Source organism: Falco punctatus, assembly GCF_963210335.1.
Source record: "Falco punctatus genome assembly, chromosome: 1".
Taxonomy (NCBI): domain Eukaryota; kingdom Metazoa; phylum Chordata; class Aves; order Falconiformes; family Falconidae; genus Falco; species Falco punctatus.
Window position 1 is genome coordinate 52,055,558 of NC_137580.1, and position 19,414 is coordinate 52,074,971.

General features: G+C 37.5%; 1 protein-coding gene across 2 annotated transcripts; it reads right to left on the reverse strand.

Annotated features, from left to right (window-relative positions):
- Positions 1–31: 31 nt before the first annotated feature.
- Positions 32–19,390, reverse strand: ZBTB49 (zinc finger and BTB domain containing 49). 2 transcript variants are annotated; one of them, XM_080381657.1, is made up of 8 exons: positions 19,277–19,390; positions 17,575–17,748; positions 14,387–15,492; positions 8,344–8,390; positions 4,439–4,512; positions 3,610–3,692; positions 3,358–3,519; positions 32–1,383 (listed from the first exon to the last, which is right to left on the reverse strand). In XM_080381657.1, exons 2-8 carry the CDS (start codon positions 17,724–17,726, stop codon positions 710–712), a joined length of 2,298 nt encoding a protein of 765 aa, XP_080237783.1. In that variant the 5' UTR covers positions 17,727–17,748; positions 19,277–19,390; the 3' UTR covers positions 32–709. The 2 variants fall into 2 exon arrangements, with proteins under 2 accessions (XP_080237783.1, XP_080237784.1); XM_080381658.1 differs by lacking the exon at positions 19,277–19,390 and adding an exon at positions 18,104–19,265.
- Between the last annotated feature and the right edge of the window lie 24 nt (positions 19,391–19,414).

The following is a 19,414-nucleotide window of genomic DNA, read 5'->3' on the forward strand; positions in this document are numbered from 1 at the left end:
TAAAAACATGAAACACATTGAGCAATTAAGATACAATGTAAAACAACTTCCCTTTATTCGCATTTCCTGATCTTGGTCTTCCTTGTACAAACAATCTGCTGTGCAAAATAGTTTATAAAATACTAAAAAAAGCCTTTATTGTAAAAAAATAAAGTTTCTAGATATACAGTTACTTTGCACTATCACAAATATTGTCCAGTATTTAACATTTACATTTAATATCACAATACTCAAGTCATGTAAACCAATGATCCTACTGGTAAGAAAGCCACTACTGAAACTCAGATTCACTAAAGGATTTGTTAAGTATTTTCCTCCTTTCGTATCTACAGCCTTATACAACTCCAATGACCCATAATTGGAATTGTACACTTCTAGTGAAATTAGGCATTGGGCCATCTTCTCCTCCATTATCAGGCAAAAAATACCAAGTTAAATGATAAGTTTAGTAAATGGAAAATTTTAGTAAATTATGGCAACACATGAGCTACACAGTGCAGTCACAGAACAAAGGTCCCCAAAACTAGATCTGAACTTTGCTGAGTGGTGTAAAGGCAGCCTACACTGGGTTCTGGGCATGCATATCAATTTCTACCAGTATCCAAGCTAGCTGGCTTAAAAACTAGCTCTGATCTCTATGCTGCAGTGCAATCACAATCACTTCAGCATGAAATGCCTCTAAGAAGTTTTGATACAGTCCCCTGAGCCCTCATTGTTCCAATTCACTTTCATTCTGCAAGGTCTTCATAGCTAAGCCCCAGAGGGTCATGCTGGAGAAGAACGGTCCTTCATTATTCTTGTATGCAGCAGATGATGTTCGACTGCCTAGTGGATCATTACAATGACTGTCCAAGCTAACCCCAGAGGAACGAATCATGGGAATATTATCAGACTGTAAGGGTTCTTCTGCAGAAGACACATCTACATCTGCATAAGCATATGGTGGTGGTGGCGGAGTCTGCTGTGTCTGAGCTTTTGGGATTTTAGCAGAATCCACATTCAGTTTCTGTTGGTTTGCCGAGTCATGGTGTTGAATCATTGATCGCAATTTACAGTAAGAATCCGCAGAACTATCAAATTCCGTTGAATTTGCAGTTGGACGAATGGGAAACTTAACAGACACTGGTAACAATGTAACAGACATTTCTTGGCCAAAAGAGTCAGAACTCTGAGACTTGTCAAGGTCAGATGTTTCAATCCCTTGAGTAAATTCATCTAGTGTGTTTGGACCTTCATCAGCGGCTTTACAATGCATCTTCTTGTGGCGCCGTAGAACAGCAGAGCGAGTGAAGCATTTGTTACAAGTTTCACAGGTATAGGGTTTTTCTCCTGTGTGAGTCCTCACATGCCTACGCAGGTCACCAGAGCCTGCAAAACACTTCCCTACAAGACAGAAGCGATAGATTAAGATTTTGTTCTTAACACAAGTGCATAAACATGTTTCAATTAGAGAACATATGAAGTGATAAGGTACGATACGTCCCAATCATGGTACTTTATCTAGAACAGGTTCAAACAAGTTTCATCTACTTTTACAATTCAGTGACTTATTTCTTATTCTTAATCTGATTTTCGAACTTGTGTCTCCCAGTGTTTTAGTTTTTGTCTCTGGAGATGGGAACATCCATTAGTATTTGAAAGCTGTAAGTGCTCTCAGTTTGTATCAATCTTCTGGAGGAAAAAAAATAAATTAAATAATCAGTTTAATTAATCTGTCTAGAAAAACACTATGCTGATAAGCTTCTAAATATATTCTTCCAGTGAGAACTGCATCACAGAAAGTAACGGTTTGTTCATTACCAAGGAACTACTCTTGTAGTGCTAAAGTTAGCTTTTTTGTTAACTTTGAGCTAACATCATGCAGCAGTCCACTTTTTATATTCTACCCAGAGAATGCATCAAAACCATAATTTTTTCCTGCTGTAAATATTAGAATACAGTAAAATATTCAACTGTTTGCCTGTCTTCAGAACCACAGGTTCAAATAAGCTCCATTACCATACTGCAAAGAAAAAAAGTGTTTGAGGCTGAACCCCAGCAAAGTGTAGAAGAACAAGCACAACAAGAAAGCATTGATTTCCAGAACTGTGACATTGATTCAGACACCTCACATTCTTTAGGACAGTAGAAGCAAGCTGGTCCCTATTTGTGATTTTGGACAGGCACCAACTAAACCAAACTATTATCTGAAAGCCCAGTAGGACTGCAGTCTCAATTTCGGCATCATGCTTTTTATTCTACTGCCCGTATATCTCTTCAGAAAAGCCACTGAACAGTAATAGTAAGATTACAAATTACTGGAATAATACATGTGGATTTTTTGCATAATGTGAATGATTTCTTAACACTTGATCAGATCTTTGCGCAATTTTTGCCTTCTCAGTACAAGATGAGCTGGCTAAAATGAAAAATAAACAAAAGACCACTGCAAGACAAGATGAAAATAAGCCTATTTTAATGACAGCAACACAACTGTTTGTTTATACTTTTCAGATCCTGCATGTCTGTATCTTCTCCTCCTGATCTAAGACCCCCTGATAATACTACCTTTTCTTATGCCTCAATACATTACAAATAAAACATACTGCAGTTGGACTTCTTCATATGGAGCTACTCTCCTTCAAAGCCGACTCCTCAGAACATGAATTAAATTATAGCAAAATAGCACTTAAGGGCAGAAAAGTAAGTATGCTAAGTAATGTATGAGATAAGGATAGATAATGCAGTTTCTGAGAACTATGTTATACAATGATGACTCACTGATCAAAGAGCCATTTCCAGACCACCTGGAAGTATGACCTATCTAGCAGATTGAAAATGGGTGTTCTCTGGTATGAAGCACTGATCAAGTTTTGATTTTATTCCAGAGGTTGAACCAAAGTAGCAAAAGGTTTTTACTCTCAAACTGTGGTTGAATGCAGTTAAATCCAAAGAGTATTCAATTGGGCACAGGGGTGGGGGAGACAAAAACCAGAAAAAAGACTCAATTGATAGCTAAGTGATGCCAAACCTAGCTTTCTATCAGGAAGGACTATACTGAAAATAAATCAATTTTTGAAGCAGCTAGTATCAGTACTTCTATGAAGACATGTACACATACAATGTTGATTCCTCTTATTTCCTTTTTCTATTCTTCAACTGAAATCCACTTTTGAGCTTATTTGCAACAGCTAAAGGAGTTTAATACACCAAATGAAAGACTATTAAGTATGCAAGACAACATTTTGTGAAAGACTTTCACGACATCATATTTAAATTGAAAATAATTTTGCTTAATTGTTTTTCTGCTGACGTAGGAACTTTTACTTACAATTTAAAAAGCAAAGATACAAGCAAGCTATGCACAGTAAATCTTACCACATGCTGAACAGCTGTATGGTCTCTCTCCAGTATGCCTAATTCTGTGCTTTACTAATTTTCGCTGCATGTTGAATGACTTCCCACATTCATCACAGGTGAATACTTTATCTGCTGTATGGGTCTTTTTATGCTCCTTTAAATTACTGAAGTTACTGAATCCTACAAAAATAAGACAGACACTGAGATTAAAATGATTCCTCCCATTTCAATCAAAAAGCCTCAGAGGCAGAAACTTTGGTACTTACATACCTCTGCCACAGATATCACACAGATGAGGCTTTTCTCCAGAATGAATAATAATATGACGCTGAACATCACCAGAAGCAGCAAATCTGTAATAGAATACAGAAATCCAACTGTTGTCTTTTATAAGACCGTTATTCTCCTAAACCAAGTATCATGTGGAAATCAACTGCAATGAATGGCTGATGTTCTGAACAAAGATTAAGATTTAAACCAAGATAAATAGATGCATTTAAGAAAAACATTTTGAATCTGGCAATGTCCGACTGAATTAATGCTAGGAAAAAAACCCCAAAACAAAAAACACTTTTTCACTGTTAATGTTACTAATTTATTCTGCATTTAAAGATACTCCTGTATTAGTATATTTTCTGTCACATGCCTGCAGAAGGCAAAAATATTTAATGCTTTGCTTAAATTCATCAAGTTACCTATACTTCACAATTTCCACAAAATATAACAAAAATTGTATGACCAAATAATGAAAAAAAAACGTTAGGGAAATGTATAAAACCACATAATTTATTGTAACTCACACTGTTGAAAATACACACAACAGTATATCCTTAACTGAAGACACCAACATAGAAAAGATTAAGTAAGGCCACATACTATATATGTGATGACATGTTTATCTTCTCATTGAGACTTGCAACAAGACACTTGCAGACCTTTATATATTTTAATCCCATCAGTACACATTTAAACCCAATATCTTCCAACCAAAACTGAGCAGGACGCTGCCTTAACTCTTGGCCCAATCATGAAGATTAAAAAAAAAAACATGGACAAGTTTTAGCGTGTTAAGTTTACTAAGATGAACAATTCTACTCACCTTTTCCCACAGATCTCACAAATGTATGGCTTTTCACCAGAATGTCGACGCAAATGTGTCTGGAGATTACCTGCCTGAAGGGACAGTAATTTAAACAATTAAATTCAACTAGTCTGTTGTACACAAATAAAAAGACAATAATGGGAACTATAAGACTGGCTTTTTATTCCTAATTCTAAGGCAGTGAAGACGACAAAGCATGTAAGAACTCGAGCATTCTTATCTAGTAAAGACAGTCTACCATGTACTTCAAGATCAAATTGCTTATGTATACAATTATACATTGACAATAACAGGAAAAAATAATATAAGAGAAGCCTGGAATCAAATGCTAAGGAAAAAGACAGACCTATAGTTGAAAACTGATCCAATTATAAATGAAAATTACACTATCTAGATTGCAGTGAAGAAGAAAATTTACTAGTAATATGGTTCACGTTAGTCTTATTTTCCCTGTCCTACAAATAAAATAGTTACATCAGGAGGTCTGAATTCACCTACCAGGAGGTTAAAAAGAAAATAATAGGATAAACATTTTTCAATCCATAAAACACTCAGAGGCAAGTGCTCCATGCCTATAAATCTTTACTCACGTCAAAAGAAAACAGAACAAGAAGCACAGAAAGGAACAAAAGGGATTACTGGTAATTAGGTTTTATTACATATCTTTCCTCTCCTAATCCTGTAAAAATCATGCTAGTCTAGCAGGCAAACCAGATGATGACTAGACAAAACCATCTCACTCATTCCAACTTGTTTTTCTTTTTAAATGTTTTTAAAGCCACCACTGCTTCTGAATAGATAATCCACTGGGAGTCCAGTTCTCAAGGCACAGGATAGAGCTAGTTTGGCTAGAAGAGCTGCAGATGTTCCATAAACTCTGCATACTTCCACAGTCAGTTTTTAACCATTCCATTTTCTTTTATGGATAACTGCCTGTTTTTATCTAAGTACAGTAAAGGAACATTAAGTCCTTTCAATCAGGGAAGAAAATTAGGGATGCAAAGATTATCAAGTCCTCCTAAGTCACAGTAAGACAACAAAGACCCATCAGTAATTTCTTCCGACTCCTTTAGATAATAAATTACCTGTGATGATGAATCACTGTAATCAGAACTTATAATATACCAGAACTAAAGTATTGCAGACACAAAAACAGACGACAATTTTAAATGGATCACCGTTTGAAACCAGAGAGAGCTTTCTTTAACCCCTGTAAAGTTTTTGAGACAACAGTATGACTGAACCACTGTTCACTCAGGCCAAACTTCATAATACTGAAACCCATGCAGAGAGAGGCATTAGGCACCTATTTCTGAGGAAGAAGACGACTAAACTGACTTCTCCATGGAACAATTTGTGCTCTGCAAAGACAAGGGATTTTGTGCAGAGGTGCACTGGAGAGAAACACAAAAAAGACAGAACCGTTACTTCTATCCACATCACAAAACAAACCATACCATAAGCACTTGAAAGCTATTCTGCCTAAAGACAGAGGGTGAATTTGAAGTGCAACAATTATTCTGAAATAGTTCCCATACAGGCATTTTTAGCCAGTTAGAAACATTTTACAGACAGTAGCAAGTAGATCCATTTATTTATGTCAACTTCCTCCTAGTAAGACCTTATTAACTGTGTTGAGACAAAAAAAGGTAGAAACATCAGTAACTTGTATTCTTCCTAAGCTTTTAAGGTGGTACACAACCATGCTTAAGGCATAATATTCTATCCCAATGAAAAAGCGTAAGAGGACTTTTGCTAGCATTTCAATGAACGAAAAAAAATGCTCAGAAGCAGCCTCTTACAGGTACTGGTTGCATACCACTCCTCCCAAATTCAGAGACCAGAGAGACATGCTAGACTTAGTCCACTTGTAACTGGCATGCTTTTAAAGTGAAGGAACTAATGCACACGGTCCCCAAAAACAAGCTCTTCAGGAGGAGGTAGTCAGGAGGTAAAATTGATATCCTGAATCACCAACCAGAGAAGGACCACGTTGCAGCAGGCTGTGTACTAGTAGTAAGGGAAAACGCAGGCTTGGAAGTAGAAAAAAGAACACTTTTCTCCAAAAGCCAAAGATATTTATGGTTACTTGTTCCAGACTATGAGTTCCTATGTCAATTTTCCCTATTCTTAATTTTCTGTTTCACATTCCAACACACAGAACATCAGTTACATTCAGCAAGAGCAGACACACTACCAGGCATAACTGCACTGTCTCAAAAGCACAGAACATGGAGGCTTAAGTAAGCAAAATGTTGTGATTTCAGTGGCTGCAGACTGAGAAGATCAAGAACAAGATCAGAAATGGTCTTCTAAGAAAAAACTAGAGAGTAATTATCCTTGCATCTTACTTGCTGGGAGGTGAAATCTTACTTATCTGCACGATTCCAAAGGAAGTACCTCAAAAGTACACAAGTTCCCTTTCATGACCAGAGAAAGAACTGCAGCACACAAGCTGAATGTTATATTCTGGATGGGTAGGCATTGTCCATCAGTATGCACCTACCTATACCTTCAGGCAAGTGAGAGAATGGGGAAGGAAGGGGAGGAAAGCTGTTTAAGAGTGTTTAATTAAAAGACAGAAATTTCCGGTTTTGTTGGGGTTTTTGTTTGTTTGTTTTTAATTAAGGAGGAGCAATGCATGTTGCATGAGGAGTCTGTCACACCTGTCATACACTCAGAGTGTGTGAAGCTTTTTTTATTCTCTCTTCCTCCACCGTAATGGTAGACAATATCAGTCCATTTGCCAAAAGTACTTTTAATGGAATTTGGAAATATCCACTTTTTTTTTTAAAGTAACTAGAAGTTCAGACATCAAAATGAATGAAAATGCACTTTCTTTCCCTAATAAGCAGACTCAGCTTTGCTTAAAATGGCTTGATAAGCATCATGAAACAGTATTGTTCACTGGATGCACTGTTATATTAATATTTAGTAACAGAGTGGGGGATATTCATCCATCAACAAAGTCCAGCTGGTGGGCTACAAAACTGGAGCAAGAGAAGCAGAAGCACTGGTGGGTGGGTAGACAAAGACAACATAATTCTAATCCTTAAACCATGATCCATAAGAAAGACCAAAGTTATTCAACAATAATGATTATTTAATCTTAATGTAAAAATATGCACCTGTCTACTGTCTTCCTGCACTGAGGTGCACACATTGCAACAAAGAAACCAGAAAAGAAATAGATGTTTTGGAAATATGAAACAACTAGGCACCAAATTTGTACAAATACAAATTAATTGTTGTACCTAGAACAGGAAGCAAGCATTGAATGACAAACTAAGAAGCTAAAGATTAGGTCCTGTAAGTAGGGAATTTCACAAGATTATTTTTTTTAAAAAAATCATAGTTGAGTTTTGTTTACTTCAGACTAACTCTGCTGCTCTTCACAGAAGGAAACTGAGCCCAATTATATCCATATAAATTTTTTTCTCTGACTCATAAAAAATCTGCTTAATAATTTATGCCATTTAGGAAGATTAAATTGTATTGTGAATACAACGTTATACAAAATTCTAACGTGTATTTTCTCCAGACACTGTAAAAAGGCTATTCACAACGTATCCCTAAGCATAAAGCAAAAGAACACATTGAGAATGAATGTTCTCTGTATTTCAAATGTAATTGTGGCTCTGTATAGTTAAACATTCATTTGAAGGTAAAACACATAACATCTCCTGAGAGTAGACTGAATCAAAGGTACAAAACGTATTAAAGAAATCTAAAACATTTAACATGCTATTTTCAAATAAGACATTATAATACTTTATCCCTAAAGTCAAGTCTGTCTTTGAACAAAATACATCTAATCTACAGACTTAAACCCTTTTTTTAGAACTGACACAAAGATGCATTTCATTTTTAAGTGTAAGTACCATAACATAAAATATTCCCACCTGTGAGAAGTGTTTCCCACAAATGTTACATTCAAAAGGTTTCTCACCTAAAATGAGAAGAAACAGAACACAGAACTTCTAATAGTTGCAACAGAATACAAATGCTTTAAATTGTTACACTTCCTTTTAAAACATGTAAGATAAGAGTAAAAACATCCCCAAAAGAACACTTACCCATATATTTAAGGGGAAATCAAGAGGGAAGTACAGCATTTACTATTAAGCATGTAAGGCAGACTCGCTCAAAAACAGAATTTATCTTTCAAAAAAAATAGGTAAAAAAGTTTCGATATGCAGTGTTTTGTGATTTATTTTTTTTTAACACTGTTCTTTTCCAAATGCAAGGGGTCTTGTACCTCCAGGAAGAAGAGAATAGATGACAAGGTCCTACAACAGCAGCAGCTATGGGAAGTGCACCAGTTTTTCCACTTATACACACAAAAGCCCACTCTTAAAAAGAATAAGGAATGCAGAGAAGCTAATTTGGAAGGAATCCCTTTTCTGTGTTCAGTATGTACCATACATCTCTGATCAGCATGTAGCCATTCACCTCCAGCAAATATTTATTTGCCTTCAAATTCTCATCCTATAGAGCTCATAATTAACCCAAGTATTTTGCTTCAAAATTCTCAATTTGATCATATAGAACCGGGAGTTTTGAATTGCCAAAAACATGAGCAGCTTCAGTAAAAAAAATAGCGCAGCCCACTTCAGCTTTTCAAAATAACTTGACTCTCAATCTAGAATGTGACTGCACAATACTTCAATTCTCTAGCTGTCAAACTGAGATTAATACATTTTTCTAATCACTTTTTCTCCTCTATAGCGTTTCATAAAGGCTATTTTTTCCCCTCTCTGGATTAATTCTTGGTTTCCTAGTTTTTACACTTTTGATAAAAATCTCTATGCATCTTCTAGAATTTACGCTAATAATGCTCAAAATACCACTGAATTCAGTGACAGACTTCTAATTATATATATAAAGTTAGACTAATGAAAATATAATCTGGCCCACAGGTAATTAGTGTAAATCCTTGTGATTTTGTATGCAGATATTTCCAAAAGGAAAGAGATCTTACACTGTGTTTCATCTTGATGCTGATTCAAAAACTGTCTAAAGATTTTTATTTACATTTTTACATTTTTCCTGATTTTACAGAATACCTCTTGGCTATTTGTAGCATTCTCTTCCAGCAAGTATTCTCTACATCAGAATACCTCCTCCACCCTTGAAGTGTTATGAGCAACATCTACAATATCCAGGTGTTGAGGTTCCATTTTCCTTCCCTGATGCCAAATGCAGGTGATGTTCTTTCAACGTATTTCAGGACCAAGGATTAAATGCAATTCTCATAGATTTTAAAGTACAGAGTAAACATACACAGTTATGTGGTTTCACAAGTAGCAATCTTGCAGTTAGCCTGACAGCTTGAGGCTGTATTTATTGTTTCTACTTAATGAAGAATGGAAATCTTACAGCAGTTTCAAGAAAGCTTTTATTCAATTAAAGATAAAAATTAAGAAACCAATAACTCAACTATGAAGAGCACTGAGGCTTGGTTTCATTATGGCTCTAAATTTGCAAAACACTAGAAGTTCTGGTACTGACAACAGAAATATAAATGAAACGAACAGGGAGCCAGATCTGTGACAACTGGGAAGGCTTCAGACAACCATAAAAGCATCCAGGTAATTTGAAATGGAGGATAAAAAACACCAGTAGCAATTTCTGCAGAAATTACCTACACAAAGGAAAAAGTTACTGTTGACACAAAGACTATTATGTGAACAGAAATCTACTCTGAAATAACTAGAGGGGGAGGGCGGGAACTGGAGGCTCAAATTTCTCAAAACTATCGTTGCAGGCTGCATGCAGCCTCATTATAACTGTACTTTTGTACAAAGAGTTGGAAGTTTTTTCCCTGTGATAAAGGGAAAACAAAAAAGTTTTGTTTGAAAGGAAACAGCGAAGTTGGTTTTTGGAGAAAAATTCTGTACCTGCTTAAAACTCCAAACCACCAAGTATATCAAGTAGCATGCTTTCAAGAATGAATTCTAGCAGAAATACTAAATTACTCAGTGTTGTAGCATCCCTCAGATAAAGTGAGGCTAATTGCTTCCTAGGGTGTATTAGCAAGACTGCAGCTAATAAGCTGAAGATTATTCTTCTCTACCTATTGGCGAGACCACATCTGGAGCTTTAAGAAGAGAAGGCAAACAGGAAATCTTACTGCTGTCTACATGCAATGGGAAGACAGATACAACCGGGTTGTTCTTGAAGGTACACAGTCATGGGACAAGAGGCAACAGACATACGTTAGAACATGAGAAATTCTGATTAGGTATAGGAGAATAATCTTTTGCCCCATGAGGGTGGTCAAACACTGGAACTGGTTGCTGGGAAAGGTTGTGGAATCTCTGTCCTTGACGCAAAATTTGACTAGACAAGATCATGAGAAAAACGATCCAATCTAATTTGACCTGCCACCTCCAGAGGTCCATTCTAATCTAAATTATTCTATGATTCTATGACTGTCAAACTCCAAACCAAAAACCTTATCTGAGAACACTAATCTTCTCAAAGACCATGGCTGGATCAACAGCAATGGAGAAGACTGTGGGAAAATTAGTAATTGAACTACAATTAAGACAATGCTTAAACAAACATCCAGGAGACTTTACTTTCAAACCCTTGGACTGCCTCGTGTTTTCTATCTTCTGTTGCATCCTTCTTATTCCACACTCTGCAAGAAGAGATAAACATAATGTACACAGTAGTGGGATCAAAGCAGTGGTGTGTCAGCTCCACGGGAAAAAGGCATGAAGGCAGAGGGAGTGTTTCTAAAGAGATCACAAAGGCGAGGAGCAGGACCCGCTAAGGCATGGAATGCTGGCAACTTGCTCAAGGCAAAGCTCAGAATGAAAAGGCTGAGGATCAACAGTGTATTACATGACAGTGTAACTCTGCTCCTGTTGTATTCTATCCTGCCAAGAGTGTTCTGTGGAAAGGTTGGGTTTTGGGCAGGGTTTTTTTGTGTTATATGCCTCCTGAAAATATTTTTTAAGATTTTTTTTTTTAAACCCAAAACACTGCATGTTCTTGGACAGGTAAGGACTTTGTAAGAGAGATATACTTGCTTCCTTTTTTTCAGATAGGTCAAGCTAATAAAAAACAAATAACATTCAGTTAAGTTAAAATCAGTCTTAGAAGTCAATGCAATAGGCTCTGTTTATAGAGATTCCTTTAAACATTCCCTAGCAATACAATTAAAACTAGACAACCCAGTACAAGGACTTGTGTTGAAACATAGTATTGCTTGTCCTTCACACAGAAAACTCATCAATGCAAACATGTTAATCTGTAATTTTTTTAGTAGTTCCTGGTGTTCAGGGACAGAGGATTTCACATGTGCTTCTTTTTGACAACTAGGCCATTACAGTACTTGTTAGAAGAGTTGTCATTTGTGGGTTAAAAACTGGCTTGCCAGTGTGAAAGCTCCATTTTAATAACTTGCTTCCTTCATCTCTTCAACAAAGCCAGATCTGGAGGACTTTCAGTAAGCACTCTAATACTTAAATGCTTGCTAACCCTTTTGTTTAGCTCTAGAAAACGAATGTTTTTAAATAAAATTAATTGACTAGCAATTTGCTATGCTTTCTGAAGTGGCAGATGAATGGAAATGGCTTTTAGCATCACTTACATCACTTAACTACCAGTATACCTAATATTAATGATACAGATGTGCCCTTCAGCTACAGATCCTTCATATATTAACTATCCAATGCAATTTCCCAAATACTCTTTTTGCACTGGCTGGATATTTAAAAACAAATTAACACGACCCAAAAATTACAAGCAAGCAAACAGGTCTATCTAGTCGTATTCTTGTCTGTTTTTCCATCCTTCTTTGTGCTTATTATTTGTTAAACTTACATGCTTAAACTTTGTCAGTGTAGCACATCTATAGAAGAGCATGAATGACACATTAAGTAGCATTCAAATCTGGATTTTTTTTAAAACTATTGGAAGAACATAGTGTTATGAGAAGCAGCATGGAATTCCTGAATTCAATATATACTCAGACTAGCAGAGAAGGACAGCAACAACAACAAAACCAAGTCTAGGATCACTTTTCTTACACAACTTATAAAGCTAGCTAATATCAAGCAGTGTGGTGAATGTAAAACAGTATCTACCAGAGCTTAAGGGGAGTGGAAGCATGTGTAAATACACAGACCTCAAATAAAAACAAAGAAATGAATTGCAACATGCATAAATAACCTTGCAAAGCTACTGCAACCCTTTTCCTATTTTTCCATTTCCTAGACTTGTAAGCATTTGCTGTCCATGCTACATTAAAAAAAAAAATAATTTGTAGAATTCTTGTATCAGGGCTATAGTAACTTTCTTCTACAAAGCTTAGTACCCAGTCCACTCCCCTAACCTTGAAGTTACAATACATTTGAAGAGGTGAACTAAACTTTGAACTTCATGTTTTAAATGGTTTAGCAGACTCTGAAACATACAATAATGAAATTTATCATTCAGACAACACACTCTTAACAGAACTAGTTTAATGGGTACCAGAACTCACAGAATCCAGATTTCTTCCAATGATTGAGATGTCTAAGGAAGGGCAAATTCTAACAGGTTTCTCATAGTTGGGGGTCCCTCTTTCGCATAGATGCTCTAACACAAACTCACGTTACTGACTTCAGAATCTCTCCCTCAGCTGGGTCTTCTCTAGATACTCAAGCCTCTATCTGATCACCTATTTTGCTGAAATTTCTAAAATATTAAAATATACCCAATTATATCAGCTCAAATCAGATAATAGGTTCAAAAAAATCCAAGGCAAATAGAGGATCTAGGTAAGAGACATACGCAACTGTTTCACAGAAGACCAAATGAAAAAAAATATATTATTAGTAAGGTGAACATACAGAAGTAGTGAAAAATACTAAGTGAAAACTACAGGAAGCTAATGAAAAATGTTCTTATTTTCCGGTTCTGGAAAGATTTTTCTTGTATGGAAATACAAATTCTCAATACCAAGGCTCAATTCACAAAAGAAGTTAATGTCTGCTAAGAGGGATTCCTATTTACTGTCACAGTACCAATACATGTATGGTCATTTGCAAAATGATGTTTATTTGACAAGACCAAGGGAGATGCACCTGTGTATTTAATACAGGGAAAAAGAAAGGCAAAAAATATTCAACAGCTTAATCAGGAATGCCATCTCAAGGACTTGGAATCAATGGTGTTACTTGACTAGCTAAGGTAATTCTTGGAAATCCTTTTAAAAAAATGTAACTAGAGTTGTAGAAATATAATATTTCTATATATAATGCTGGTTAAATTGAACAAATTAGTTAAATCAAAGTTAGACTAGGTCTTGTTTTTCACTAGAATAAAAAGATGCATAGAAATAAATCTATGCTAAGTTTAAAAATAATATTACCTGTGAGTTTTTTAAACAAAGTAAATTAATTCAAAATTCCCATTCACTCTACAGCCTACTTGTCAGCAAGAGCATTATTACCTAGATAAATGCAACAAAAGTTGTTCACAATAGGAAAAAGGTATAAACTAATTATAGAGCATCTTTCTACAGGTTAAAAGGAAATGACTACCAAGCCCTCATCATTTGTACCTTGCAATGAATATACGATCAGAGAGAACTGAGGTCATCTAGAACACCTGTAGTATCATTTCCTATCCATTTACACTTTTTGTTGTTATCTGACTCGGACTTCCAGGCCATCTGACAAACTGACTTCAAATGCCCCTTCTAAATGCAAGACAAAAGTAAAATGTTCATTGAAGTATCAACAAAACATTATTTGAAAAAGAACCCTAGAAAAACAAGTACGAAGGAGAAATCTTTACTACAACTCTCAGCTAAGCTCAGTCTTAAGTGTTTTTATTCCTGTAGGATTATTCATTTTTAAAACCAAAACTACAACCTTTTGAAAACAGACCCTTAAACAGCTTCTCTGAAACAGGAGAAGCTGCAAACTAAGTTATTGATAACTGTACCTGTATGAGACCTTTTATGGAGCTCCAAATTGCTTGGATGTTTAAAAGCCTTCCCACATAATTCACAAGTATATTGCCTCTGTGACTGAAGAGTCTGTGATTGCCCTTCTTGTTCCAAAGGACCTTGAGACCTTTCAATTTCAACAGTTTGTTCAAAATTCTCAGAATTCACTAGATCGTCAGCTCCTTTTTCATCAGTAACTCTAACATTTATCATGTCCATGGTACTTTCATTTACAGATTCAATTACTCTTGTTATTGTACTGTCATCTCTTTTAGGCTCAGGTGGCTGTTCTGCAGATTTCTGAGATCTTAGAAAATTTAACTTTTTGAGGTGTACTGCCTTTTTCAGCCGCATCTGTTTGGTGGGCTGCATAAGTGTGCTTTCTGCATCTTGGTCTGAAGCAGCTTCATTCACGGACTGAACCAGAAAGTTTGATGGTAAATGATCAGAGGTTTCCAGAATACACTCAGAGTGATTGACAGTACAAGAATTACTCTCTACTGTGTTTATTTCTGTAGATGTGTTGTAAGAAAAAGATTGTTCTGCTCCTCTCTCATGATTAGAGCAAGCATTTTGCTTATAGAACTGTTTACTGTAAAAGTTGCGTAGTTTATAATAGTAATTTGGTTGTTTAAAAGGAAGCTCTGTGCAGTTGCCATCTAAGGAGTCTTGTGGTTGTTTCTGTACATCACTTGAGGGTGTGTGAAGATTAACAGACTGCGATGTGTGAGAATGGTGGTCAGCCAAGACTTTATTAGCTTGTGTGTCAGACGAGCATTCATGCAATAGGTTTGTTCCGTAACTGTCATTGGCACAGCTTGTATCTGCAGTCAAAGTATTCTGCAGCGAAAATACGCTATTACAAGGCATGCTGGCTGTTTGCTCTACAGCTGCAGAAGACTTTAAAAAGGTGTGGCAAATGTTGAGCACATTTTGCACTTGGAGACACTGTGCAATATCCAACATAGCTTGTACATTGTCCTGGCTAAGATCCAAGTGAGAGGTGTACATGAAGTCCAAGATCTGGCCTATGCCACCTACATTTTTAATGTCCAAGTGAAAGACATCATTCTTCTGGCCTGAAGAATTCTGGAAAAGGGTCCTGATAAAGTAAGGCAAATAGTCAGACACAAACACATATAATTCACAAACACTTCTATGAAAAAAATACCACCTCAAACAGACTGCCTGGTATGAAACAACAATTGACGCTATACGGTCCTTTTTTTACACTATATGCTCCATTACTTGCCTTATGTATTATTCCTACACTAGTGGTACACAAAGTATGTATAAAATAAAACGATCCTTTATATAAATTTTATTTTCTATTTTTTAATTTTTGGAATCACACGCAATACTTGTGGTTTCCTATCCAACATTCTTAACGTATTAGGTGCACTGCTGTATTTACAGACTATTTGCAAAAGTTGGTTGATGCACAATGGTGTTTCTCCTTCCATTATGGCAAATAAAACAGGTCACGATAAATTTTCTAGTGAAAAGGAGAAGATTGACCTCAAAGTCAGCTAAATTACCCTCTTCTGACAACTGAGTCTGTCCATCAAACTTTATCAGTAAACCTTACTGAAGTTCGTATCATTAATTCTTTCTCCACAAGCAGATAAGAGGATGGTGATAGTACACAAGAGAACGGCATTACCTTCAATCTATTCCCTCATATAAATAAAAAAGGTACTTTTGTACTGGTGCTGGATGAGAACCAAGTAAAAGAATAATGAAGAGTACAGGTAAATAAGCCTAAACAGTCCAACCAATACCCACTGAATTGTCACTGAATCCTTGAAGTGTATGAATTCATAAGACTTCTTACTATTTGATATAAAGTACTCTTACCATCAGAGCTGTAGTTCTTCACGTGCATAACCAGTCCTAGATTAAGTGGGTTCGTACTCTGCCTCAGTCAGGAACTTCACAACCTTCCATTAAAACCCCCAGTCTCAAATCTGATACTCTAACAGTAAACGACGATACATAAATGGGGTCAGGTCACTCCTATGTAGCTATTTTCCTACACTAGGAAATTCCCTGAACTTCATGATTTCTCTCTGTGGGTTGACTCTCAAATTAGGTTTTGTTTAAAGGTGGTCACAAAACCCATGAGCTCTGAATCTTAAGTAAATAACAGTCTAGGCTTAAACTTTAGAAATGCAGAGGCTACCCTGAAGGCAGTGCCCATATCCAAATTCTTTCATAAATCCAGCCCATACTATCTACATTAAAACCAGAACTATAGTGAGTAGATCTGGTTTGAGAGTCTAAATAAATTAGTCATTAATATCCTACTGAATTTTAGTAAAAGCTGAGCGTTTAGTTCTTTTTTACTACTTGAAAAATCCAGTCTTTGAGCATAATTTCACTTCATCACCAGGATTTCAACACTAGAAGATAAAAAAGGAAAACCAACCTCTCATCTTTTTTTTCCCCGAACATAAAAATAATTTTCTTACGTAACAATTAGTAATCAAGCTTTAGAGATGTTTCAAGAAACAATACCTAAAAAATGCCAGATCTAACAGCTTGCTCATAACTAATGTAAAACACTAAGCTGAGAGATCCTGCACCCCCTAAAATCTAGAGAGTCAGTGAGGGCTATACAGAGAGGAAAGAAACCAATGATGTGGCTTCATGGGCCACCTGTATACATTAAAACACAGATCTTGTCTCTGGGACTGTTCTAAACAGAGATTCATAATAACCTACATAATCAAATTTTATTTTGAATACACAGTTGATGAAACAATTCACATTATCCGGAAATGGGTAATGTGAATTGTTTCATCAATTATATCCATCATCTGGCTCTGTTCATGTACTCTACTAAGCTTCCTGTAAAGAGTTACCTTTTCAAAATGAAATACTGAATGCAAGTCTATGCCAGAATCCATTATATGAGGCACCGTAAGCAAGCAAGGATCAAGAAAATGCCAAACTCAAACAGTGCTGTAGTTAGCTATGTATATCTAGAAAATAAATTATAACAGACACAGTTTTTAATTAGATTAAATATTTGGTACAGATTTATCTCTAGACAGTTTTTTCCCCCCTTACACTAAACAGTTATGTAGTCTGCAACTACCAGAAAAAAATTCCCTTCTCAGAGAAAACATCAACCAAGGGCATTTAGTTCATTATTTAGAAATAAGAATTTTCTATTACATACCTGAAATACTGGCTGAAAGCAGCTAATACATTTTTGTGTGCTTTGAAGCAGACACCTTTTACCACCAGCATGCAGTCACAGAGAAGACCCTGGATGCGCTGTTCATGTAGCTGCTGGAGAAGATGACAACTATGGCTAGCAACAGTGTCCATGCTAGAATATCATTTAAATTACCTACAATGAAATAGAATGCTAAGATGAATTTTAAATATTAAATTTTAAAATTAATTTAGAATAGAAAGAACAATTTTACAATTTGTTTTAGCTCCCAAAGCAAACAGACTTCAGTTTACACCTGCAATGTGAGCTCTAATGATGTTTTTCTGATCTGTCGCAGTATTGCTCATCAGTAGATAATCAGCAATATACACAGAAAACACAGATTTTAATTAAGTTTTGCTTACAACTAAAAGCTTCCACAAAAATATGCTAACAGCGCTGCCTCTTGACTCCATAACCACAAAAAAAAAACAAACAATTTAGCCAACTTCAACAAGAATCAGATTCTAAGGCAAAAAACATATCATACCTACAAAATCAACAGCATTTCTAGAGGAAAACCACAGCTTCTTCACCCTCTACGCTGAAAAGGGAGAACACTGTAGCAGCACTATTTATACCGTATTTGTTGTTGTTGTAGCTAAGCAGATTTCCCACATGGATCTGATTCATTAGACAAGTCAGCATAGCAAGTTTTTATTTATTTAATACAATGCGAAGTCTCTTTTAAAAATCACTTATTTGAACAGGTTGAAGGGAAGACAAGTAATATTCCCAGACAACACATTTACATACAATCCTGTATTTGCTTTTTTCTTAATTGAAGAAAGATAAAATTCCTCCCCCGCGCACTTGTAGATACAAAAGAAAAATTCCAACTATTAGGACAGTTAGAACTTCTAGTCTTCCATGTAATGAATGAAGCAGAAAAACCACCTTGAGTTAGACGTGACAAGAAAGCCAGCTGCCCCTTCTCAATTCTGATGAGCACTAAAGGCTCCACATTCTAATTTATTCTGTTACTCTGCGACTCGCTGCCTCCTGTTGCATTGAGGTGGGCTACTATATTGTACTATTTTTGGTTTTATTCTTATCGCGCCTTTTACCAGGCTTTAAAATAAAGCACCCACATCTGCCTACTAGACAACTGCTTTGTGTACGCCTCTCCCCACAGCACCTCGCAAGCCCTGAACAACCTGTGCCGCCAGGGGCCCGCCCGCCCCCCGACGGGGGAGGCCGGCGCGCCGAGCTGCTCCCCAGCAAGAGGAGCCCCGAAGCAGCCGCACAAATATGCTCAAACTGCCATTTCGGGTTCCGCTCGGCCTCGCCCCGCCGAAGCTCGGGCCGGGGGGGTCTGCGGGGAGAAGGGGGCAGGGGAAGGGCCGCCCTCACGACACAATACCGGGCGCCGGAGGGGGGGAGGGGGAGGCGAGCTCTGCCCCGGAACCAGGCGGGCGGGCGGCGGCGCGGGAAGGCGCGGAGCCGCCGCAGCCGGAGCAGCCGGGCGAGGGACCGGTAGCAGGTGGAAGCAGCCGCTGCCGCAGGGCGACAGAGCTGCGGGCGGCCCGAGCGCCAGTCGCCGCGGCGGGACGACGCGGCCGCCGCACAGCCCTCAGCGGGCGGGGGTACCGCGGCGCGGCCTGGCAGAGGCGGGGAGGGCAGCCGAGGGGAAGGAGCCGGCACTGCTCAGCCCAGCGCTTACCGGCTCCGGCCACCTCCCAGCTCCATCCCCACGCGGCCGCCCGGCGACAGCCCCACCATCAGCGGCGGCCGCAGCCCGCCGCTTCCTTCCGCTGCCGCCCCTTCCGCTTCCGCTGCGGGGCGGGGGGCGCGGGGCGGG

Excerpts from the sequence above, each read along its gene's own strand:
- ZBTB49 (XM_080381657.1), bottom strand. The coding sequence starts at position 17,726 with ATGGACACTGTTGCTAGCCATAGTTGTCATCTTCTCCAGCAGCTACAT. Across the intron at positions 15,493-17,574 it reads GCTTTCAGCCAGTATTTCAG|GACCCTTTTCCAGAATTCTT; the intron begins GTATGTAATAGA and ends TTACTTTATCAG. Across the intron at positions 8,391-14,386 it reads CCATAAAAGGTCTCATACAG|GTGAGAAACCTTTTGAATGT; the intron begins GTACAGTTATCA and ends TTCTCATTTTAG.